The sequence below is a fragment of the Pseudoliparis swirei genome, chromosome 7, assembly GCF_029220125.1.
Source record: "Pseudoliparis swirei isolate HS2019 ecotype Mariana Trench chromosome 7, NWPU_hadal_v1, whole genome shotgun sequence".
NCBI lineage: Eukaryota > Metazoa > Chordata > Actinopteri > Perciformes > Liparidae > Pseudoliparis > Pseudoliparis swirei.
Genome location: NC_079394.1, coordinates 7,337,705 through 7,364,145, shown reverse-complemented (window position 1 = coordinate 7,364,145; position 26,441 = coordinate 7,337,705). Strand labels below are relative to the sequence as shown.

The window sequence follows — 26,441 nt, the reverse complement described above, 5'->3', positions numbered from 1 at the left end:
ATCAATTAATTTGAATTTGGTGGAAAGGGAGGATTCAATGGTCTGTACCCAGGCTACGGATACGCACAAAACCACATCAGTCAATTTTAGCAAACACACTCACACCTGTTACCAAAGATAAACTCGTGAGCCGGGCTTAAACTGACGAATTGTCATGTCTCGTCAGTTATGTTAAGTTTTAGGTTTTAGTCCTGTTTTCCATGTCCGCTTTTATTTTGTAGTAACTGTCCTCTCTCGTTTCAGAAACTTTATTTCCTGCCCCGGTGTTTCCTCGTTAGTGTGATTGCCTGCTCCACCCCTGATTGTGTCCACCTGTTCCCCATTTCCTCATGTATTTTAAGCCTGTGTCTACCTGTGTCTTGTGTCAGATCGTCTCGTCTCGAGTCTCGTCCTGATCCTTCATGTTAGTGTCGTCTTTTGTCCTGGTTTGCAGTTCCAGCATAGTTGTGATTTTGTTTATACTTTGATCAAGTCTTTTTCCCAGCATAGCTGTGATTTTCAGTGTTTTCTAAACCCGATCTTAGTTTCCTGCTCAGCAGCAACTTTAAGTTGTACTTAGTTTTTTGGGAATTTTTGGGGACTTCCTATGTTTAAATAAACCCTTTTGTTTGCCCTGAACTTTGGAGTCGTGCTCTTGGGTCCTGTTTTTGAGTCGTGACACTAATACAGGTATACAGGCCTCCTTCAGCTCATTACTGCAAATTAGAAGCTCTGGTGTGTTCATGTGAAACTGTTTTTAGAGTTTAACAATATGCCCCCCCCCCCCCCCCCCCCCCCCCACCGGTCTCTGAAATATGTTTGCCCTGGTGTGGTTGGTGTGTCACTAGCATTACCTTTATTACCTTCGCATTGAAAATGAAGGCAGAATTTTTTTGATCCGCGGTTTTTTTATTTATTTATTTATTGGTGTTGTTATAAAACTCAAAAAAAAAAAGAACCGAACACATGAAATTGGGTGGATGATTGTTTTATATCCCGGGACCAGTTGATTAGATTTTGGATCGATCGGGTCAAAGGTCAAAGGTCATGAACAGGTCAAAGAACTCAAAAAAGTATTGACCGAATCGCATGAAATTTGGTGGGATGATTGTTTATTATCCGGGACCAGTTAACTAGATTTTAATTGGGAATGATCGGGTCAAGGTCAAAGGTCATGAACAGGTCAAAACCATTTGATTAGATTTTGGGATATTCTAGTTATACCATTGAGTTGTTCATTTAGAAAAGTGTATTAGTTTCTGTCTGCATCTTAGAAGTCTGGACATTTTTCCATTCTAAAATGTATCTTGATGCTTTCGTGGATGATTCTGCATGAATGCAGTGACAGAATAATCGAGGGTTTGGTTTCATTTCATCCCAGTGAGAGTCTTTACTGCGTTTTGCTGCCATTTATTGTCACGCTAGTTTCTATCCTATTCTTTTTCCTCTTTCTCTCCTCTCGTTGTTGTTGCTTTTTCACTGAGGATGAATCTTTGGACCCTCAAACACTCATAATAATAATAATAATCATTTATTTTATATAGCGCTTCTCAAGACACCCAAAGTCGCTTTACAGAGTCCAGTAGTCATACACACACAGTCATTCCGGTGGTGGTAAGCTACATCAGTAGCCACAGCTGCCCTGGGGCAGACTGACAGAAGTGTGGCAGCCAATCAGCGCCTACCACCAACATTCATTCATATCCATACGATGCGGTGCATGTCTTTATGATGGTGGGGGAAACCGGAGTACCCGGAGTAAACCCACGCAGGGTCTGCTAACCTGTTGCTCTGGCTACCAGTATAGGTCCAGTAACAGTAGCCAGAGTAGTTTAACCGATGAGTAATGCCCTCAAATAGAAAGACCACTCTCTAGAGTAGAGATAGTAATAAAAAAAGAAGCTTCATACACTACAGTTGTTGATTTTGGAGTGAACTGTGCCTTTAAATTATCAGGCAACAGAATGCTTTTTTTCTTCACGCATCTACTCCACATACCTGCATTTCAAACTAAACTCTAATTATTTGTATTTAGGTTTGTAAAGATGTGTTCTTTATTTTACTCACACTCGTGCAATAAGCACTAATCTTCGAGGGGTACTTTTTCTATCTACTGTTATTCAGTCTACGGGCCATCTTGCCCGGAGGGTTCTGATGCTTTGCCATAGTAAAGGACACCCAGTAGAGAGGTGATCAAATAAGAAAAATCCATAATCTCTTTGCCCTCAAGGTGAATTCTGTTTTAAAAGAACTCAAATCTGAGTTTATATAAATGGACTTTCACAAGCCAATTCAATAGTGTCTTTGTTTGTCCTGCGTGTGCGTGTGTGCGTGGTGTCCTCTGTCTCACGGAGAAAAAACAGAGTCAATGATTATGTAAAAAGGTCCCTCTGAAGCCTGGAAGAAAACTAAACTGAACCCTCACCTTGTGGACACCATTCTGTCTTTTGCACTGACGAGGAGACACAATGTCTGAATCTGCTTACTTAAGCTTCAATGTTCATTAATATTGTCCCAAAGCAACATTTCTTTGATATAGAATAATATGGAAATTCTAATGAGCTCAGAAGATGATGAAGATTTGGAACTTGGTCTTGTTAGAGCACCTTAGGTCTGAGCATTGTCCGAGCTACCATCCTTACCCGAGCAGACAACTCCTCTGCCTCAGTCTGGGAATGAGAACGGCTGGTAAACACTGTATGCTCCTAATGGCAGTAGCTGCATCCCTGATTCCAGCCTGCTGGTGTGTCCCCCCATTCAACCTGCCGTATACCTCTGCCCCCCTCCCACCAGTGTGGGACAGCTATCTCCCAGTATCAGCTGGAAAAGTGATGGATATAAGGTGGAGGGAGAGCGAACAGGGCTCCTCAGAGCCCGTCAGGCTCTCTCCCTCTGCCCATTAGTCTTCCATTTAGCCAAGCTCCGACCAGCCACCCTGATCACACACGCTTGAATTTTCTGGTCAATGATGAATCCCTAACCTTCCTTCCCACAGGCTCCTTTCATGGGGAGAGAAAGAGGCCACTACGGTTCATCTTTCTCAGTCTTTAGCCACTCAGACCAACCACTTTGCTCTGCTTCTCCGTTCCTCCCTGTCAGATAGTGCCTCATGCAACAGGAGGAGCAGTCATATTCTCAATGTCTGTCTATGGTAGATATAGTGATAAAAGTTAAAGAATTATATAAAATGATTAAAATTAAAATTTCTGTTCTGCAAATTCAAAAAAAAAATCAAATCAACTAAATATTATTCTTTTAAATATATTGATTTATGATTATGCTTTTAAAAACAAAACTTTATATCTAATCATTAAAATATAAAATAAAATAAGTATATATTAAGGTATTAAAAAAACAAATCAATATTAAAAATTATTAAACCCATCGTCTATTCAATTTTCAAAAACATGATTTTTGTTTGCTGTTAAAATCTTTTTTTTTTTACTTGGTCTGAGGAAATTTTTTTTATTTGGTAGAAATTATTTTTTTTTGTTTCTGAGTCATAATCAGCAAAGTTAAAAAAATAATAAGGCTGCAATTAATCAATAAGATTGTACGAAGAATCCATGCAATGCATTTTTGTTTTTTTAATTGCATTACAGAAAATAAAGAACTTTATCACAATATTCTAATTTTCTGAGACAGTCCTGTATATTGCAGAGGACAGGACTACTCTCTGCAGGAGAGCCAAACACTGTAGAGTACGTTGTAAAAAGAAGAAAACAAACCGCGGTGGAACAAAAGAGCAATATTGAATCTTTTACTTGACAGGGATAAACTTGAGGTCAGCTGTTTTAAAAAAATGTTGTCTCTTGCTTTGGTGCCGATGGGCTTTTCAAAGAGTATTTGCTGTGCAACGGCATTTCTGCAGCCTGTTGGATAAAGCTTAGGTTCCCTGATTATGGCCTGGAAGAACAAGGAGGGAGTGACAGGCAGAAAAGATCACTGAGGGCCTGCTGAGCATTGATTGTTGGTGCCGATCAGGCCCCTCTGTAGTCCTAACAAGGCCCAAACCTCTGACATTCACGCCGTAAAAACTCATGTTGAACACAGACACATTAACAACGGAGACACCAAATGAACAAGTAAAGGTTGTGACCTTTGGAAATGCCAGAAAGTTCAATAAAATAACCAAATCTGGAGATGCATGTAAAATGCCAGAGTTCAGCATCTGAGCATTCAAATCCCGAGTTGTTGGGCTGAGAGTGGGAAGAGATGGAAATATCTCCCGACAGTGCACTTGAAATACGAGAAGAAAAATGCTGTTTCATTTGTAGTCGGATTGCGTGTTAGCATCAAGATATGAGTCAATCAAGGTGAGATGCATCTCCATTGAATCGGTCCTTGAAACAAGAATCCCGAGCCCTTACTCTACGTTCAAGCCAAATATTACATTATCCCACCACAACTTCCTGGCACACAATCTAATCTTTAAGTCATTTCCCATTCCATCTCCATATTCCTCTTACGAGAACAGGGCCTCCGCGGTTAATAGCAGTCGCTTGCATAGATTGAAGAAACTGATACTCCTCTTCTACCTGAAAAGAGTTTTACTGGAATAAGAGGATGAAATGTAAATAAGGGATCTTGCATTTCGATAATGCAGTGCTCTGCATTTCGGGACTGACTAAATGTAGAAATGGTTTATCAACATGTGATACTTGACGAAGAAGAAATTAATATATTTTACAAACATAGGTTTGCATATACAACCCTTTTGAGTGCTTTTCCATTCATAATCCAATAAGGACACAGTGTGTTGGTTTGACCTTAACCAAACTGCTGTGTCAGGGTAACAATGTGCCATGCAATAACATGGATGAAGCCTAACATGTGTTATCATGACATGTGCAATTAACTTAAAATGCACTAAGGCCTTCCCATGAGGTTGGTTTTGAAGAGAAAAAGAGGGGTTGTAGATGTTCTTTATCCTCAAGTGTTGTGCATGGAGCTTTCCATGATAGAGACGTATATTTGAAAGACAAAAATACATTTAGCTTTTCACTAAACGTTAGACAGGGGTCAACACTGCTTTATTTTTCAATGTAAATAAATGTCTTTCTTTATCAGCAATACAAGAAGTTCCACAATCATTCAAATATGTCGGCAGCTAATCAATTAACAAAGTGATTAGCTTTCACTCATAAAACTATTCTTATTAGCAAAACTGCAGCGGGCGAGGGTGGACGGCTGCTCGCCAAACAGAAACTCTGCATGTCTGCAGATTTACGTTCTGCTGGTTCGACAACGTTTTGATAAATTGCTGGTATTTCTTTTTTGTTGTATTGCATTTGTGACACTGAGAGTTATCAGCATCTTCTGGAGTAAAATGTAACTTTTAAAGCACGAGTAAAGCACGACTTTGCACCTTGAGCAAAGAAAGGCCCAGAGACCGAGAGGAGGGTTGAGATGAGGAGGTCTCCCTTTGTAGCTTCTTAACCCTCCTGTTACCTTTACATTTACTCACATATTTTACCCTCGGGGTCAATTTGACCCCAGCAATTAAAACCTCCAGAAAATTATTAGAATTAATATTGTTTCCCAAGTTTAAGTGTGAGGTACTTTGTGTGTGTTTGTTGATGACCTAAATAGCCCTTTAAATATATAATAAAGTTGATATTTCTTATATGTTTGACACAGTGAAAAACAGCCTCGGGTCAAATTGACCCCAAGGAACACCGACATTCAACATTGAATGGGGTCAAATTGACCCGAAAGGTAACGCAGAACTCTTAGCTCCTTATCAATACTTCGGGTTTTTACTGATTTAGAACCGGTTACCGGTCTTACAACTCAGAGACACTTTCCCTGTGGATTCTCTCAGCCGTACAGTGTTTTTAAAAAGTAAAGCAGGGATTAAGTTCAAACAATGTGATTTGTGAGCACATGTAATGAAGCGAACGAATATGAGGTTCACCGCTCTCTCATGACACTTTTTACTTCTACTCCACCACTATTCAGAAGGACTGAATATTTTACTCCAACCACATTTATTTGACAGCTGTAGTTACCACATACTTGACAAAATCTACAAAGATTTTACATATAAAACTGATAATAAGCAAACTTTTTCGATATAATACATTATAGATGTTACTACTGAACAATGTATAAAATAAATCTGTGAATAACTATGTCAATAAAATATTACTTGAATATTAATAATGAATTTAATAACATAAAACTCAGAGACGGCAGGTGTTCTGCATATTTTTATTAGCAATACTTCAAGTATATTTTCATAATCAGCAACAGCGACACTCAGATTGTTATCATTGTGTGAGTGTGTGTCATCATGGTTGAAAGTGGCCGTGGAGACACCACACAGGCAGTTCTGAGTATTTTGCCAGGTGTTTGTATTTCCGTGGACAGTTTATGTGATAATGTTGCAACAGTGCAAGATGCAGTCACAAACCTTTACGCTTGTTACTTTCCCTTCACAGCATCCAGGCAGGATGGGAAATGGGTAGACGCTGGCTTCGATACAGAGATATAATGGCGCTCTGCCCGAAACCATTGCTTTGATGCGGTTCTGCTGGGGCGGGGCTGCGCTGGGCGAATGTTTGTTTGTTTGTTTGTTTGTGTATTTTATTCAGTCAATCAAATCAAATACAATACAATATTATCCTATATAATATACAAAAGAGAAAGACTGAAAAGGTATAGGTAGAAGCAAAAAATGCTTATAAATTCCTATCCTAAATTGAAATCAAAATAAATCAGAAAATTAATATAAAATAAAGAAGAAAAGAAAACAACAACAAAAAAACAATAAACAAAATAAAAAACAAAATATATTTATATATACTACCACATACATCTTCCATATTAATACGTTTTTAATTACATTTATAACTCTCAAGAATTGTTTTATAAATAATTCCCTTGAAAACCAAAAAGGAGTTCATCACAGGGGCTCTGTCTGTCTGTCTGTGGACAGCAGAGCTGCCCTGATCCCTGGATGCAGCCGGCCAGACTCGCACTGTAGTAGAAGGTGGGGATGAACCAAATAACTTCTACATTCAAAGTGGCTTCGAACAGATTTCAGAGCGGGGTTGTCAGAAGCAGGAAAAGAGATGTGTAAATTATTGGATTGGCAAAGCAGATTGTAGGCCAAAGAAATCCAATTTGAGGATTGTGAATCGTCAATGAATTAGTTGTTGGTGCTGAGAGTGTAGCTCTAAGTATTTGAGTAGTTGTACTAATTGGGGATTTCGGATTGCCACACTACATTGGTCCCAGTGGATCGGAAAGGTTACAATAAAGCCATTTAATCGATCAGGCAGTTATGTGAAATCCAAGAGGTACACATTGATCAAATACAGCTGAAAATTAAAGCATGTATTAAAATACATGTGTAATACTAGTTTTTCTTCAAAAGTTTTTAGACAAAGTGAAAAAATGCACAAAAGGACCATTTTAAATGTTAATAAAGGCCACAGCTGCTTTTCGACTTCAAACTCTTAAACTAGTGAGAATGAACCAGAGGCCATGTGCTATGTTCAACTGTTCTTCAACAATGAAATCCTTTGTTATGTTGATTGTTGTCTGTATTCAAGACAAAAGTGTTAAATGAAATTAGCTGTAAATGAAGAGTTTGATATTTTGAGAAAATCTGCTTGTTTGCGTTCTAGATTGAAGTTGAATAACAACCTTAATATACGCTAATGTGAAAGTGGTGAGAGTGGTATAAATCATCTCTTCCAACTCTTGGCAGGGAAGCAAATGAGAACATTTCCAAAGATGGCAAACCAGACTGTCATCAGGTGTGGAAAAAAAAAACATTCATGATGAAAAATGTCCGATGTCTTCCAAATTGAATCTACGGTGCATCCGATCAATTTGATTGCACTTGTATGTGGTGGAAAGATAATCCTCTTATTTCTATTCTTATCTGGATGCCAGAAGAATGGAGTAGTGAGAGAACTTTCGAGAATCACCATGTTTCTAACGACTGACTACTTTCCTTATTTACTTCCTGTAACAGCAATAATGCGGCTAACTGCGATAATTAGCCACTGTCAGTGAACAAGTTGCTCCAATTGTCAGGGATAATATAATACCACCAATTACACTGCCAACAAGAGTTTTAAAGGAACATTCAAGTCCATGAAAAGGAATAAGGAAATCATTCAATGTTGTTTTATTGTGTTCCCACCAATAAACATTAAATCCTATCTTTCTACTTCCCAACTGCTTATAAGAATCATTCAAAAACCGAATGGACGACACAATCCGACTGAGCCTCAAAGGCCTGGCCTCATTGGTCCGGCCTCTTTCGCAAAGCCTCATGCATGGTGGACCCCCCCCCCCCCCCCCAGTCCCCCACACACACCCTCTCCTCTCTTCCTCCTTCGGTTGTTCCATGGATTGTTGTCCATGCCTACTAATTATTCAGACATTTGTCATATTCATTGAATGTGTTATAACTCTGTAACACTGTTCATCTGTACACATGACATCTGTTACTTATGTCCATCCGGGGAGAGGGATCCTCCTCTGTTGCTCTCCTGAAGATTTCTTCCCTTTTTTCCCTGTGAACGGGTTTTTTCTGGGGGTTTTCTGATCGGATGTGAGGTCCTGGGACAGGGATGTCGTATGCGTACAGATTGTAAAACCCTCAAATTTGTAATTTGTGATTTTGGGCTATACAAAATAAACTGAATTGAATCATGATGATAGATTGATGGTTCTTTTAGCACATTTAATAACATCCGATAAACCGATCTTCACTACATCGGCTTCGTTGTAGATTGAGTCATAATAAATATATGACCACTGATGAGTGCAAAACTATAGATCAATCAGATATAATGATGAATGGCCATGCACTACAAAAGACATTTAAATCAGGACTTTTGGGATGGACTTTGGGATGGACTATTAATACGAGTCGGGGAGAATATATACAAAACTGAACTTAAATTAAACATGAAACTACCCGCTAACGGGGTTTAGCTTGGACTCTAATTAATTACAAGAGAAACGCTTTGATCCTGTTTATGCTTCGAAAGGAACAATCAAACGTGTAAGTGAAAGACCTGGGACTGAATAAGCTGACCCACTAGTTAGTGCCGAGTACAGTGAATTATTGTAATTAAATTCAGTCATTCTACAAAGACATAATTACTGCTGCATTTATAATGTTGAGAGCGGGAACATATTGTGATCTTTGAGGCTCGGTTCTGGTCAATATTCATCAGTGGTGTGAGCGTGGCCTCTATTAGCCTTCGTACGACATACAATTAGCACGCTGGTCTTACCTGTAGCAGTCGGTTACTCATGTAATCAGGAGATCAAACGGAAAGATAAAGTCATCTTTATGTAAATGCTGGCTGATTGGAGGTGGAGAAGAGCTTAAACAACCCAGAGACTGCTGCTCAAATCCAAGAAAAATTATGTTTTACCATAAAAGACTGGAGCTATATTTGTCTCTAAATTGTGAACAGGAAATGGGATATTTTGAAATGTTTTTTTGCAAGTGCTTTGAGTGGTCATCACACAAAGAATAAAGGACAAGACGACAGGGCGAGGTGAGGAAACTAAATTAGGTTTTTATTGGTTATTTATGTGGATAGCAAAAATCTTGAAATATATATATTCATTGAACATTTAATGATGTTTTGCCTGCTCAAAATACATTTTCTTTACATAATAATAGCTGCATGAAAAAAAATATTTATTGTGGTGAAAAGATAATTATGGGTGACAGTTTCTGCTCTTTAACATATGACTTGATGTTTGATCCTTTTACTAAACTTTACATTTGGAACAATATAACTACATTAATATAGACACATTTGTTTGTTAACAAAGTGTCATGTGCGGATTTTCCAACTTTCTTCTTCTGCAGGGGCATTACTGTGTGTTTGTGCTGAATTTGTCCCGAGCGACCACGACAGTATTAGACATAAATGGCAACTCCGACAGGGAGACCACTCGAATATGCACACATTAGCTGTAATATGCCCACATTAACTATTATATGCACACATTAGCTCCTATATTCACACATTACCTGTTATATGCACACACACTCTAACTGTTACAAGCACACATTAACTGCAATGTGCATACATTAGCTGTTATATGTGTTCCCCGTTGATAACTTCCCCTAAAAAAAGATATTGACTATCTTTATACTGTCCATGTTTAATTCTTGCAGATTTGCAAGTATTATTGTGCACGGTTGAGTGTATTGTCAAAATGACTGAATCGTGTGATGTTCAACAATGCTAGACTAAGAAGTAGCTTCATTTTCTGCACTAAAAATGTTTTATTGTGTGAGACACAAATATATCGTCACACATATGCAGAGAGTTGCAAAGAAAACACATTCCGCGATGCAACGAGAAAGCCAACAGTATATCCGTGTGGCTGGCTCATTTGATATGAAAGCTATTCTTCCTGGGTGTGTAACACTGTTTCCACTAAGAGAGAGACTACAAGGAGCCCCCCCCCGCCATCGATTGGGGCGAGTTGTGGGCGCTATGCACCGCTCTGACCTGCTCTTTTAGCGTTTCCACCTCTCCGTGCACACATATTTTGGCAGCAGTGTTTGTTAACAGGACCTCAGTAGCCCGCTGGCAAGGCCACACACTCGAGCAGCTTCGGAAAATGTTACAATCATTCTGGGACAAATTTAAATAGGCAAGCTCAGCATAAGATATGTTGATGTTTGACACCGTGTGGCTCCCATTGTGCTGCCTTAATGAAAACATGAGGGGACTCCTCACCACGTGAAGAGAGAACAGCTCCTGAGCATCCCAGTACTGCGTGTCATCGTTTGTTTTTTTAGGGTTAGTCAATGTCAATTATTGCATCCAGATAGTTTCTGCTGTCGATACTGTTGGCCACTTTAAATGAGGAGGATTTGGAAATCCACAAGCAATCGGCTTGTGGATTTCCAAAGCAAAACAAAATCTTTCTGCTCACAAATGATTTTCCCTTTTATTTTAAAAGGGCATGTCTCCAAATCCCACTGCAAAACTCACCAAATAAAGATAAACAAACTACAGAGAAATGATTCATTATGACTGGGAGACATCTAACAAGATGTATTGATTGCACGTTTGAAGCTGCTTTCTCAGATACATTTAGTCTTTACCATCGATGTCTCATCCCTGCAGTGCTTCTTAGCCCCACTTTTACTTTTTTGTTGTTGTGCAAAATGGCTTATGGCTTTAATGCCTGCCAATACCTGACAAGGCATTTTCTTAGTCTTTCATCACATATTCCCCCCCTGCAGAAGCACCCCAGTGGTTGCTGATTCAGAGGCTGTTTATAGCCAGCGATGATGGCTTTCAAATGAGATTGCACCATAATGAATTGGTGTGTGACCACCAAGTTCAGCTGTGCATTGTGGTCTTATGTCTGATACTTAAGCCAGCTACCATTTCTGTTGCTATCCATTCCTCAACATGAGCAGTTATTCATTTATTTCTATGAATTATTAGTTTTATTGGGACGTTTTTGTCTCACGCCATGAGTGGCCAGCTTCTAACTGAAACAACATGCTTACTGCCATTGGTGAAATGTTACCATGGTCAGTACATTTACCTTCCTGCACGATGTATCATGTATCTCCACGAAACATCCACGACTTTTATTCTCTTTCTTACGTTTTCTTATGAGTTGGGGAAATCCTCATACTTCTTAAACTGAATAAACTTTTATAAAAATCCTCTTGGATCAGCCAGAAAATGCACCGTCACAAAGATGAAAAACAAGGCTGATTTCTCAAAAAATACTTTAGCAATACGTGTTTTTTACAGGACAGCAGTCTTCTTGTAGAATGCATTGTGTTGCTGTATATCATATTTTCAAACAGTATAAACACAATAATGCAGCAATAATATTGATTGCATATAAAATCTTTGCCGATACATGCTTTTACTTAGGTTAGGAGTATTTGTACAGTGGTGACTTTTATTTAAGTAAAGGCTGTGAATACTTCCTCCACCAATGTGTACAGCTGACTTCACATGCATTCTGTCAGCCTTGAGAGCCAGAGGGTTGTCCATTTAAAATACAACATTGTTATGTTTAATGTGCATATGAACACATTGTTGATATAATAAAAAAATAAGGAGGCACATGTTGACATTCAGTACACAGCATTGCAGTGTCATCTGAATTACTATTGGCCCATGTCAGCCACCGTAAGAGGGTGGACAGTCAATTAATCTGCATCTATTTCAATGTCCTGTTTCAAATCAATCATTTTAGTCCATTATCAGGCAAACATTTACAATCTGGTTCCAGGAAATACATTATTTGACTCGTACATTGTTTTAAAGTGTATAACTACTACGGAACTGTGACCTGTACACCAGATTAGACGTTTCTTAACGCTCGTTTTCTCTTCTAATCCCAGCCCTGCCTCTCGCATACATCAGTACACATAGTCAAGCGTAATGGACGATCATTTGTTCACTGATGCACCGCCTTGAAAAGACAAGGCCAACTGATTCCATCAGTCACTCAAACAATACTTTCAGTATTCTCAGTGCAGAACATGGCATGGAGCTCAGGCATGTCGGACACACACACACACACACACACACACAGAGGTCGCAAAAGGCCGACAGTTTTATTGAAATGTGTATGCAAACAAATGTTTGGAGTGTTCTCCATGGGAGGCAAACGATTAAACTAACTACATGCAGAGGAACAGCAGTGTGCATCGGGTTGGCAAACACGTCAGCTGAAACATACAATCAGTGTTCACACAACTCACCTGCGCACACACACTGTACATCTGCTTCACACACACACCAACTCGCACAAAGAATACATACAAGCACATTGGCCCATCTTCTACATCCTTTTAACACATACAAAATGTAGCTGAGAGTACAATCACAGCAATAACATATCATCTCCACACTGATAACACAGAATTCATTCATTGCAATCAATTGCATCCCAATCTTTCCCATTTCAGAGACTTGTAACGCGCAAGTCAAATAAAGACCAACGCAGCAAGATCAAGCAAGATGGGGGGGAAATGTTGTTACATCCAGGTCTAAATGAAGTCATTCCCTCTGAAATTCACTTCCCAGGAGCTGAGGGGGGAAAGTCTAACTTTTTATAGAGAGCTCGAGTGGGCCTTTTATCTTTTTTGCATCCCACACAAGTTTCATTTCAACCTTCCTTGTGAGTGAATCCAGTGCAAGTGGATATTTACAGTTATCAGTAAAAAAACTATTTATTTTTCACATTTGCCATAACAGAAAGCACAACATCCATCCATCCATTCTCATCCGCTTATTCCGGGGTCGGGTCGCGGGGGCAGCAGACCCAGCAGGTTGACCCAGACTTCCCTCTCGCCCGCGACACTTTCCAGCTCATTCTGGGGGATCCCGAGGCGTTCCCAGGCCAGCCGGGAGATGTAATCCCTCCAGCGTGTCCTGGGTCTTCCCCGGGGCCTCCTCCCAGTAGGACGTGCCTGGAAAACCTCTAACGGGAGGCGTCCAGGAGGCGTCCGAATCAGATGCCCGAACCACCTCAGCTGACTCCTTTCGATGCGAAGGAGTAGCGGCTCGACTCCAAGCTCCCTCCTGATGTCCGAGCTCCTTACCCTATCTCTAAGGCTGAGCCCGGCCACCCTACGAAGGAAACTCATTTCGGCCGCTTGTATTCGCGACCTCGTTCTTTCGGTCACTACCCAAAGTTCATGACCATAGGTGAGGATTGGAACGTAGACCGACCAGTAAATTGAAAGCTTCCCCTTTCGGCTCAGCTCTCTCTTCACCAAGACAGACCGGTACAGTGCCTGTTTTACTGCTGCAGCTGCACCGATCCGCCTGTCGATCTCCCGCTCCATCTTACCCTCACTCGTGAACAAGACACCGAGATACTTGAACTCCTTCGCTTCGGGCAGGCACTCTGTCCCCACCTGGAGGGAGCAATCCACCGGTTTCCGGCAGAGCACCATGGCCTCAGATTTGGCGATGCTGACTCTCATCCCTGCCGCTTCACACTCGGCAGCAAAATGCCCCAGTGAGTGCCGGAGGTCATGGTCTGAGGATGCTAACAGGACCACATCATCTGCAAACAGAAGAGAGGCGATCCCAAGACCCCCAAACCTGACCTGCTCCACCCCCAGGCTGCGCCTAGATATCCTGTCCATGAAAATCACAAACAGGACCGGTGATAAAGGGCAGCCCTGGCGGAGACCAACACCCACCGAACGTGTCTGACTTACTGCCGAGGATGCGAACACAGCTCCTACTGCAGGCGTACAGAGACCGGATAGCCCGTAGCAACGGGTCCGGAACCCCATACCCCCGCAGCACCCCCCACAACAATTCCCGAGGGACCCGGTCGAAAGCCTTCTCCAAGTCCACAAAACACATGAAGACTGGTTGGGCAAACTCCCAGGACCCCTCGAGGACCCTTGCGAGGGTGAAGAGCTGGTCCACAGTTCCACGACCGGGACGGAATCCGCACTGCTGGTCTTGAATCCGAGGTTCGACCAGCGGTCGGAGCCTCCTTTCCAGTACCCTGGCATAAACTTTCCCAGGGAGGCTGAGAAGTGTGATTCCACGATAGTTCGAGCACACTCTCCGGTCCCCCTTTTTGAAAATGGGAACCACCACCCCGGTCTGCCAGTCCAAGGGTACTGTTCCTGACCCCCATGCGATATTGAAGAGGCGTGTCAGCCAAGAGAGCCCAACAATGTCCAGCGCCTTCAGCATCTCAGGGCGGATCTCATCCACCCCCGGCGCCTTGCCACCAAGGAGCTTTTTAACAACCTTAGCGGCCTCTGCCAGGGATATTGGTGCGACCCCCCCCCCCCCAAGTCTACAGGCACTGCCCCCTCTAGAGGGGACATGTTGACCGGATTTAGGAGTTCCTCAAAGTATTCTTTCCACCGTCCGACGATGTCCCCTGTCCGGGTCAGCAGCTCCCCCCCCACGCTGAGAACAGCCTGGGGTAGACCCTGCTTTCCCTTCCTGAGCCGTCGGACGGTTTGCCAGAACCGAAAGTCCTTCTCCATGGCCTCCCCGAACTCCTCCCATGCCCGAGTTTTTGCTTCCGCGACCACCGCAGCTGCAGCCCTTCTGGCCCGCCGGTACCCGTCAGCTGCTTCAGGAGACCCCTGGGCCAGCCAGGCCCGGTAGGCCTCCTTCTTCAACTTGACGGCTTCCCTGACCCCCGGTGTCCACCACCGGGTTCTTGGGTTGCCGCCGCGACAGGCACCGATGACCTTCCGACCACAGATCCTGTCGGCCACTTCCACAATAGAGGCTTTGAACATGGTCCACTCGGATTGCATGTCCCCAACCTCCCTCGGCATGTGTGAGAAGTTCATCCGGAGGTGGGAGTTGAAGACCTCCCGGACAGGGTCCTCGACCAGACGTTCCCAGTTCACCCGCACTACACGTTTGGGCTTGCCAGGTCTCTCTGGCCGACTCCCCTGCCATCTGATCCAACTCACCACCAGGTGGTGATCAGTTGACAGCTCTGCTCCTCTCTTCACCCGAGTGTCCAAGACATACGGCCGCAGATCAGATGATACGATTATAAAGTCGATCATCGATCTCCGGCCTAAGGTGTTCTGGTACCAAGTACACTTATGAACCACCTTATGTTCGAACATGGTGTTCGTTATAGACAAGCAGTGGCTAGCACAGAAGTCCAATAACAGAACACCGCTCGGGTTCAGATCGGGCAAGCCGTTCCTCCCAATCACTCCCCGCCAGGTTTCTCTGTCATTGCCCACGTGAGCATTGAAGTCTCCCAGGAGAACTATGGAGTCGGCAGGCGGTGCCCTCTCCAGGACCCCTCCCACCGACTCCAAGAAGGCCGGATACTCTGAACTGCGGTTTGGTGCATAAGCACAAACCACAGTCAGAGCTTTACTCCCCGCAACCCGTAGGCGCAGGGAGGCGACCCTCTCTTTCTCCGGGGCAAACTCCAACACGGCAGCACTCAGCCGGGGGCTTGTGAGTATCCCCACTCCCGCCCGGCGCCTCTCACCCTGGGCAACTCCAGAAAAGAAGAGAGTCCAACCCTTCTCCAGGAGCCTGGTTCCAGAGCCAGCGCTGTGCGTGGAGGTGAGCCCAACTAGATCTAGTTGGTACTGCTCCACCTCCCGCACCAGCTCCGGCTCCTTCCCCGCTAGCGAGGTGACGTTCCACGTCCCTAGAGCTAGTCTATGTCGCCGGCGATCGGCCCGCCCAGGTCCCCTGCCCAGCCTGCCGCCCGATCTACATAGCACCCGACCCCGATGATTGTCCCTGCGGGTGGTGGGTCCACAGGGTTGCTGCTCGATGTCGTTTCTTCGGGCTGAGCCCGACCGGGCCCCATAGGCGAAGGCCCGGCCACCAGACGTTCGCCGACGAGCTCCCCTCCTGGGTCTGGCTCTGGGAGGGTGCCCCGGTTTCCCTTGTCCGGGCGAGGTAGCTGAAGCTCGAGTGCTGCTTTTCATCAGGGTTTTTGAACCGCTCTTAGTCTGGACTCTCACCCGAGACCTGTTTGCCTTGGGAGACCCTACCAGGGGCTAATGCCCCGGACAACATAGCTCCCGGGATCACTAAGCCTCTCAAACTCCTCCACCACGTTAAGGTGGCGATTCACGGAGAAAGCACAACAGTGGGGTGTAAATATAATATAAGTCAGCATCATAGATTCTGAAACATGAGGACAATGGCTGGTAACCGTCAGTGTTGTGTTCTCCCCTCCCTCCTTGTTTTCCCTTAAGGTACCCATCAGTTACCACCTGTACAGGCCAATCCGGCTCACCTGGGTTCTAGAAGTCAAGCTGGCCAATCGGCTGAGTGGACCCCGTTTTAAAAAAGGGAAGCCTGAAGAGTTCGGCGGTGTTTTTTGTTGTTGGAAGTACAGACTGGCACTGCTAAGTGTGCAGGTTTGTGGTGGGAGGTTGGGGACAGGAGGTAAGTTAGGGGTACCCTGTACATTTGTGCACTCAAAATATTTATTTACAAAATTATATTTCAGTACTGATGTGTGTAATAGGCCTATGGGAAAAATATTGTATATATCTACACAATCTAGAATATTTCGTTTGATCACTTTTATCAATGGTGAAACATGTTTTCCCAAAACTAAAGTAATATTTTGAAATATTTGGGGGTTAAGTGTTTTTCTCTTTGCAAACAACTATCTTATTTGTCTTATTGTCCAATGTTATGCACCACCCGCCAAGACAAATTCTTTGTATGTCCAACATAGTTGGCAATAAATGGTTCTGATTGGAGTAATGTCTACCTGAGCAGAGAAGGAAGTCTCTCCTATTGTGTGTCGTTATCGTCTTCTTGGTTTGTTGCAGCCAGGCGCAAAATCAGAAACTGTCTGAAGTGATGTCACTTGACTGAGTGGTGGTTGTACTGAAGACCACAAGATGGGAAAGTAATACAAAATGTATCCGAGTGGGTGGAATAAGAAACAAGGGAGGTTAACGGGCCTCTGCAGCCCTCAACTTGAACCTGAATCTCTTACCTGAACAGAATTGTCAGCATGTGTGTTGCATTATGGGTAATGTAGGCATAACAATAAAGATGATACGTTTGGTTCGGATAATGTTTTATTGGGCGAGTGCTTTTTTTAATAAAGCTGGGGAGGGCCTTCTTCAAACACTAAATTCAGCCCCTCTGCACCCCAATCATTTCCATACAGTCTCGAACCGGCCGTCGACTGATCACCAGCCGTGTGTGTGAGTACACCTTTACTTCACTGAGGCAGGGGGTGATATTTGTATCTGTTAAGTAACAAAGAGCTTATAAATACAATATGCTCAGGAGACCATCTGCTCTCGTGAAATGTTGTAACTTAAGAGAACTAATCTATTGTTAAAATGATGTCCAAGGCCGCCCACGGAGGATAATGCACATGTAATGACCCTCACTGTACAGTAGTGACTCACGCTATATGGCAGCACTGCACCAGGACAGAACATGGAGCCTTTTTTTCCTTTGGTGCCATTTTATTTTCTTCTTTATACAACTTGGATCACTGGTACAGTGGTGCCAGGAGAACAGCCTCGTCCTCAACGTCAAGAAGACCAAGGAGCTGATCGTGGACTACAGGAAGCGGAGAGGAGAGCACACCCCCATCTCCATAGACGGAGTTGCAGTAGAGAGGGTCAGCAGCTTCAAGTTCCTCGGCGTGCACATCTCCGAGGACCTCACATGGACCACGCACACCACTCACGTGGTGAAAAGGGCCCAACAACGCCTGTATTTCCTTAGGCGACTGAGGAAATTCAACATGGCCCCCCGCATCCTCAGAACATTCTACACCAGTACCATCGAGAGTGTTCTGACAGGTTGCATCACCGTCTGGTACGGGAACTGCACCGCCCTGGAGCGTAGGGCACTACAGAGGGTGGTGCGGTCGGCACAATACATCGTTGGAGGTGAGCTTCCCTCCATCCTGGACATATACACCAAGCGGTGCGTGGCCAGGGCCAAACGGATGATGAAAGACAATAACCACTCCGGCCACAAACTGTTCACCCTTCTACCGTCAGGCAGGCGATACCGCAGTATCAAGTGCCGCACAAACAGACTGAGGGACAGCTTCTTCAGTCAGGCCATCAGGCTGCTGAACAAGGACTGAGACCCTCATTAACACTACACACCAGAACATATTCTGTGAATATCTATGGCCATGGTGTATATTTTATTACATTGTTTATATATATATATATTGTATATATATATTGTATGTATATACATATATATATATATAGTCTCAAAAAAAGTGTATATTTTATTACATTGTTTTATATATATATATTGCCATGATGTATATTCTATTACATTGTTTTATATATATATTGTTAATACTTTCTTCTTTTTTTTTGTGTGGATATTGTATAGTTTATTCTCATTCTTATTCTTTTTTTAGTCTGCTACTGTTGTCGGGAGTTTTGCACATAAGAATTTCACGAACCGATTATACTTGTATAAAAGGGGATGTGACAATAAAAACTTGAAACTTGAAACTAGAGACTTCAGAAGGAAAAAAAGATCCTTTAAAAGTATGTCCTTTACTGCATTTCATTTGCATATGAACCATCCACTGAGTGATAATAAATTATCAACGACACATAAAAAAAAATCTAAATCTTGCGCAGTGATACAAGAAAACATATTATGATAATGAGCTCATACATTACTTTTATATTCAATTTATTGGCATTATAGTTCTAAGTGTCTTTTTAATGTGCTTCCCTTTATTCGACTCCCATGCTGGTGTGCAGAATCTACTGTTGTGCAGAAATGTCTTTGAAGGAGTGACTCCTGCTCACGATGAAATGGCTCTACTGGAGACTGATGTGATCCTGTTCCTCACTCGGCACAATAAAGCAGGGAGATATCAAGGAAGGAATACAGCAACACACTGCTGCCAAAGTGTTAATCCCATCTAATCCAGCTTTGTTCACAGTAATTTATATTTGATGATATCCTTTGACATTCACAAGACATTTGAAAACCATTATAAGATGCTATGTTTTATAATTCCCTGTATTCTTAGTCAATTTTCACAAGATGTGTATCACCTATTAAAATGATTACAGGATGTCTACACTGGAGAGAAGAAACATGATGACATATCTTGGTGATTAACTGCAACCCAATTTAACAGATATGGAAAACTCGTTGATTCAAAAAGTATCCTCATTATTTTTAAACAAAAGAACACTAAATGTTGGCATGTTTCTTTAAAAACCTGTTTTCTTGATAATATGAACAAATACAATGTTTAGGAGCCACCTAGATTCTGACACATATTGGTCACCAATTCAGTTTGTAAATGACGGCCTGACTGACTGCCACATGGCATTTGCCGTGTGAAGTATTATTTATGCTCTTTTTGTTGCAAATAAATGCTTTATTTCATAAAACTATACATATTTCATGATGGTAATGTTAGGTGGTCTTTGTTTCACGCAATGCTACCCACCTCTGCTTCAATACCAGAAGACTACCTTTATCTCAATGGGACATTTTGAAAAAATGAAAAGATACATCTAAAAAATAAAAAAACTTCATTGCAGCAAATAGCCATAATGATCTTATTAGCAATTGAAAACGTTCTGATGCTGAATTGAAAATGCCGCTAAATGTACAGCATTGACATATTTTACTCTGAAACCGTCTGAATCAATATGGTTTAAACTCTTGTACCTGTTAAAAGTGTAATAGTGCAAGAGTTCACACATTCAGATAGATAAGTGTAACAAAAGAAAGAAAAACAAATGTTGCACCCAAATATAGACATATATCAGGAGGACTCATGATAGTTAATAAAAGCAGCAACTATTTAATGCCCCTCATCATTCCCCTCTGAATCCGAGCAAAGTAAACTGCACTAAAATAAGTTTGGTTTCTGAGTGACACAGCCTATTAACATAGACAAGGTCATATCAAATCAGAGCCCATCAAATTAAAAGTAGCATGTCAAAACAGGCATACCATGCTGGGAATCCACAAAGCAATACATTGTTTGGATGATTGGCTATTAAAAATATGTGAAATTAGCTCTCATTGCATAACATCAATCACAGCATGAGCAGTTCAGCATAATGGATAAGACGAAGGTGAAATCTGAATTGGAGAAGAAAAGAATAATTTCTTAAGGGCACAGTGGCAATTTGCATTTTCTTTTGACTTTCCCCTTTTTCTGCCATATGTAGAACGATAGTGAGCATTTGAATACCTATGTGTTGTTTACATATGCCCACGCCAAATTAAGAAGTATGGCGGACTTGGATTTTGTTAAATTTATGAAACCGGGCATCCAATAAACATGTAAAACCAAAGTGGTAGAAGGTCTGTTTGACAGGTTTTACAGCCTCATAAGCATTCAGGGCTCCACAGCCAACAATGGCTCACACAGAAGTGTGCAGTACACAGATGATAATGATGTTGTGAATATAGAGATCAAAGTCTTCTCGCTGTGGCGATTACGCGTCCTAACAAATGCATGTACGAGGACAGTCTTATCACCTCGGACCACACAGAGGCCTTTTCATATCTGTCGCTCTCAGATGGCCAACCTGCGCCCGCCGTGCGCTACTCTGCCAAACACAAACAGCACAGGCGCTGCTGCCTCTGCGGCCAGCCTGGACGCCTCATTTGACTGATGAAAGGAGACTTTCTAGAATTAGAAAACGGAAAAAAATTTGAATGCCTTATGACTTCAGATAAAAATAGTTGGTCGTAAATGAAACAAGAAGACCATAAGTCTGTAGAATGTATTCAACGTGTTCAAAATTCACAGCTCAGCTCCAATTGTGTTGTTTTTAAGCTGGTTAAATTATCTTCATTTCTCATCTGGAAGATGAAAAGGACTGTGGAACAGCTTAAATTTAATTGTTGCTTCTTTGCTTCTGTCCCTCCGGGGAGAGGGATCCTCCTCTGTTTCTCATATAAAATAAACTGAACATTATAAAATTGCAGAAAACACTCTTCTTCAGCATACGGCTTGTTTTCATTTACACAGGTTGACAAATTGGTGTGACCCCTTGTTGCAGCTTCTCAAGAAGGTTTATAAATGTTCAAAACTAGTGTGATTAATATCGGCTTCAGTCATTACACTAATGGACGTGCATTTTAATTAAAGACATGCTCATTTGCATTGCATGTTAATTATCTAAATCATTTTGTCTCATCTGTTCACTCTAATTGGTACCCATCAACAGCTTCACTGAATCAAATGATCTGAGGGATAACCCTACTTTTTCACTGTGGATGACATTTTACCTGAGAAGATAAAAAACAACATAAGTTCTAGAATGTAGTTACTATGAAGTTAACCTTCCTTTTTTTACAAAACCCGTACAAAAAATAACTTTGCGGTATTAACCGATTTATCTGTGCTTATATGAAGTTTTCCAATTTATCCGTATCGTTGTCACTGGGCTCCGATGATGGCCGAAGGCTGCTCGGCCATCAGTTACGAAAGGATGTACATCATCATTTTACACAGAGGCTCCTAACACATAATGAGGGATGCTTTTGCATGTTATTTCAAAAAGTGTTTCTCTACTTTTAACACATTATTCTGGCCCCGGGGAACAGCTGATTTTACAGCAAGCAGACAAGTGGTATTCATGTCACATCTGACCCATTTTCAAACCCTTCTTCAAAGTAATCTTCCCAAGATATAAAATGCAACACCATCAGCTCTTCGGTCCGTGATACAAGACGGGCAAACAGGGAGGACAATAAATCATTCAACTGTTACTTGAACGTACCAAGTTGGCGTTCTGTCTTTCAATTAAACCAGCCACGTAACTATCCATTCATGAAATGAAATTGCATATGTTAGGTTCCTCTTTTTCCTGGAAGTAGTATCCAACCATTATGTTTTGTATGACATGGCGTTTAACAGAATTAATCCTGTCCGGTAATAAACCCCAGAGCAGCATGGCCCATTGTAAATACATACAATATATTCTAAACAATGTTGTACAACACTATATTCTCTTACTAATGAATACATTAGGAGTGCAGAAGTTAAGCTCGTCATAAACTCAGACTGATGTTGAGGGGATAAAAGGGAATTTTCTTTTAAAGAAAATGTATTTGCTCGCCATATGTATCGTTAGTTTAATGTTCAGTCCCAAATGTATACATTTGTTTAGGTATTTATTATTTTGACCAATCGGCCCAAAAAAATCAGCTTTTTCTTCCTCAAAACAATGATTGTTATATCAGCCTTAATAAGTCGACTCTCGTTGGAGAGTAACTTCCTGAAGTCTCCGCTGATTGCCTAGCAACTGGTTCCAGCAAAAGAAGTCCTGCAGATAACCCCGGAAATACGTCAATTCAGGTAATTTACCAATAACATACTGTAATAAAATCTAAAGATAAGTATGAGTGTATGTTTGTCAATGGCTCGTTCGTGGCTCGGTCCCTTGAGTGCTCGTGTATGTGCAGACTTATATGAAATGTGTTGCCAATTGACAGAAAACAAACATCCGCTCCTGGAGACAGATTCACTTATTCTCCTGCACACATGCCTGAACACAGGTGACAACTAAGATGACGTCTCTAAAATAACAGCACATGCCTTCACAGATGTAGACCTGTGCTGAAGATGTGCGAACCCTCTGTCATCACTCGTTACGCATTCCAATACAGCCAATCAAGCAGTGAAGTTGTTGTCATCATCTTGTGTTTAGCTTCATGTTGTCAGACGACTTCACAATCAATACTGATTTGATCAAGGGCCACAGTGTGGCAGCACAGGCTGTTTATCGTGGTTAACAGGTGGTCTTTAAGAGCTGCAATCAAATAATTATTTCATCAGATTCAGTTGTTTGACTACAGAAAATCAAGAAATAAGTCGATGAGAACAACTAAAATGTGATTATAATGAAACTCAATATGAGCGATCGTGAGAACAAAGGTTTAACCGGCTGTGAGAGAAAGCACAGCAACTAATCGGAGATGTGAGATGTAAAAGGAAAAGAAGAGTTAGCCACGTTTCGTTTGAGAAAAACCTTTGAGTCTAAACCTGACTGCAGAGCGTCTGTAACCAGACGCTTGGCAGGAGAACAACAAGAAAGGTGTTCTTACCTTAGAGTAAACATCTCCACAGGAGAGTCGGCTGACACAGTGATGTACGCGGAGATTGTTTCTCTCTGTCTCACGGGTGTGGCTGGGACCATGACCATGAAGTTGTTATCAAGCCTGTGTTCAGCAAGGGGCGGTGGAGAGGGGTTCTGGTGGAGCCTCACGCCACCGATCCGACGCAGCAGTGTGGAGGTGTAGGAACCAAACAGCCCTTCCTGGCTCGAGCGGATGAAGTCGTCCTTCCTGGCCTCCTCGGAGTGGCACTCCCCGGATTCTGCAGACTGCAGCACGTAGTAGAGCTCCACCGCTGTGCCCTCGGACACTTCGAGGTTCCTCTGGCGTCCTGGCACTATGCTGGGAGGGCTGAACCAGCTGGCCAAGGGCTCCAGCTCAGCCACGCACAGACCCAGCCCCCCCTTCAGCTGGCAAATGCCACGCACCTCCTGGGTTTCATGAAAAGCAAACATGTGCACGCAGGGCAGCTTGTCGATGGCGCTGTAATCGTCCCAGTCCCTGCCTGCGACATAAAACAGCACCTGGACTTTGGGCTTGGCCAAGTGAATCCTGGTATTCATGATAAAGGTCTGCACCTTCCAGTTGAAGGTAAAAACAGAGGAGGCAGGAAATGTCCCCGGGCTCTGTAGGAGCTCCAAAGGGACAGGTTGTTCCACAGAGAGGGGCCCATAGCTAGTGTTGATTGAGGGCAAACTTCTGGCCTGGTAGATAAAGAAGGGCTCAGTCCGGGACATCAGGCTTGAGTTCCTCATGAAGTCCTGGTTGGCTTCCTTCAGGAAGAACGCCAAGTCCGCATTGAGCACCTGATAGTTGACCGGCAGGTATGTAGGGCTGGAGGAATATCTCTGCAATCCCTCCAAGACTCGACAGTCGGCGACTAAAAGACAGAGGAGAACACAAAGTCAGGGGAAGCTCACTTGGTGTAACAGAGTCACAAATAGTGAATGACAGCTATTTGAAGTAGTGACAAACTGGTGTCACGTGTGTAGCCGTCGAGAGAGAGAGAGGAACCAAACGCCGACAACATTGCAAAGGAACTTTACTCTTCTTAATTCGAGGAATAATAGAAACCAACAGGTCTATATCTTTATCGAATTGTGAAGGCGAGTGTAGTGTAGTGTTTGTATTGTAACAGTATAACAGAGAGAAGACGCATTTCATCACATCAAAATTAGCGCTGAAACAATAAAACACTGAAGTGTATTTGTTGGTTACAGCTTGCTGCTATGTGACTGAAAATAAATATATCCTTGTTCAAATCTCTTGATGCAAAAAGCGAAACAGATATGTTAAAAAAGTATTACATTCAAACCCAACATACTGCAAATACAAACAGAATTCAAAACGCAAAATAAAATGCTTTGTCTTGTATTGTTGTTGCATTTACTGCAGTGTAAAGTCAGACTCTAGACACTCATGATCGAAACCAGCATGTTACTCCATATTGCTTTTATTCTCTGATAGAATAACACTTTTTTCTCATTGCCATGTGTATAATCTTCAGGAAATGACAGTTTATCAAATTATTCATTATAGCATTAATTTTTTTACAAGACAATTACATTTTCCAATGCAACAATTAGAGAAATCAGTGGTTAACATATGTGAAAGATTGGGATGCTCTGATAAACTTACTGTGAGCTGTATAACATAATTTAATTGAAATGTATCATTTCAAAATATTAAAATGTTGTATATTATTGCTTTATATTCCATAAAAAGTGTGCAAACCCCCTCCAATGCAATAAAAGTCTGACTTTTGAGACCCATGGGTGCCAAAAAATTTCCAAAAAAATCAAACCTACCATTAAATTCCTGATCGGATACATAATCAAGTTTACTATGCTTTGATAAAATAGTTTCTGTAGGAAATCATAAACTTCCCAATTTTATTTTACTAAGGCAAAGTTCTTGGATATCCACTTAGGTTTATGTAATGTTTAAAAAAAAATTGACTTTTTTGGAGACAAATTTCTCTATTGAACTTCAACATCATTTTGGAACAGACCAAAATGTGAACCATTAGTATGACATACTCAAGGGTCCAACACAATTAGGAGATTATTATAAATCAAAGCATAGATCAAGTTCACAGTACAGTTTCTTTATTGCCTATGGCCCTGCTGGTTGAGGCCCGCTTAAAAATAGCTTTAAATCCCAATAAGAAAAGGCTTTGACCTTCTCACGGGCAATCTGCTGTGTGATTACACTCCCTCAGCATACCACAATCTTCCTGCTAGCTGCCAGAGGATTTCTTCCCTCTTATCATCTGTGTAAATCAATGTCCCGACAGTTTACAAATCGGACAGGGATTTGTGATTCATGGTGCCCCTCTTGACCTCAGTGCTGCTGTCCCACTGGGGTGTGCAAAGGTGCAGGCGGGCTCCGACCCTCAAGCCAGCGGCAGCACCAGACCTACTTAGGGCATCGGAGTAAAGCACTCTGATCCGGACCTTGTCTTTACGACAGGGAACACAGACCTCTGAGCAACAGAGCACCACAGAGCAATTTGTATTTTCTGGAGCTTTGTGCTGTGTGTTGGCAAGAGGCATTGTTGTATACGTGGCTTTGTGCTGCTGACAAATGAAAAGCTTGATAGTCTGGCAAGACAGAACAGTTATGAATAAAGTCATCCTCTGGTCCCTTGGAGCTGTGGTAACGTTTCCCTCGCTCTCATGTCTAAGCCCTCATGTCTCAAGTTAAGTAAAAAGCAAAGCGCTCTCTCCACTGGACTGCACAGCTTACCCACTGTGTTCAGATGGGATGATTCACAGCTGATGGAAAGGACTCGTGTGCTCAGACTTTTGCTTTTTAAGAAAACATGGCAGATCACTTGTTATTCTAAAAAAAAAAAAATTCTGCATATTAAGCTCCTGGTGGGGGGTGGGG

The 26,441-nt window shown here is 42.2% G+C and overlaps 1 protein-coding gene across 1 annotated transcript in view; it reads right to left on the bottom strand.

The window, feature by feature from the left end:
• si:dkeyp-14d3.1 (transmembrane protein 132C) overlaps positions 1-26,441 on the bottom strand; it is a 141,550-nt gene that overhangs the window by 85,573 nt on the left and 29,536 nt on the right. The window contains exon 2 of the mRNA XM_056419477.1: positions 23,541-24,429. Within this exon, the coding sequence (XP_056275452.1) occupies positions 23,541-24,429 (889 nt within the window). The remainder of the gene's footprint in view (positions 1-23,540; positions 24,430-26,441) is intronic.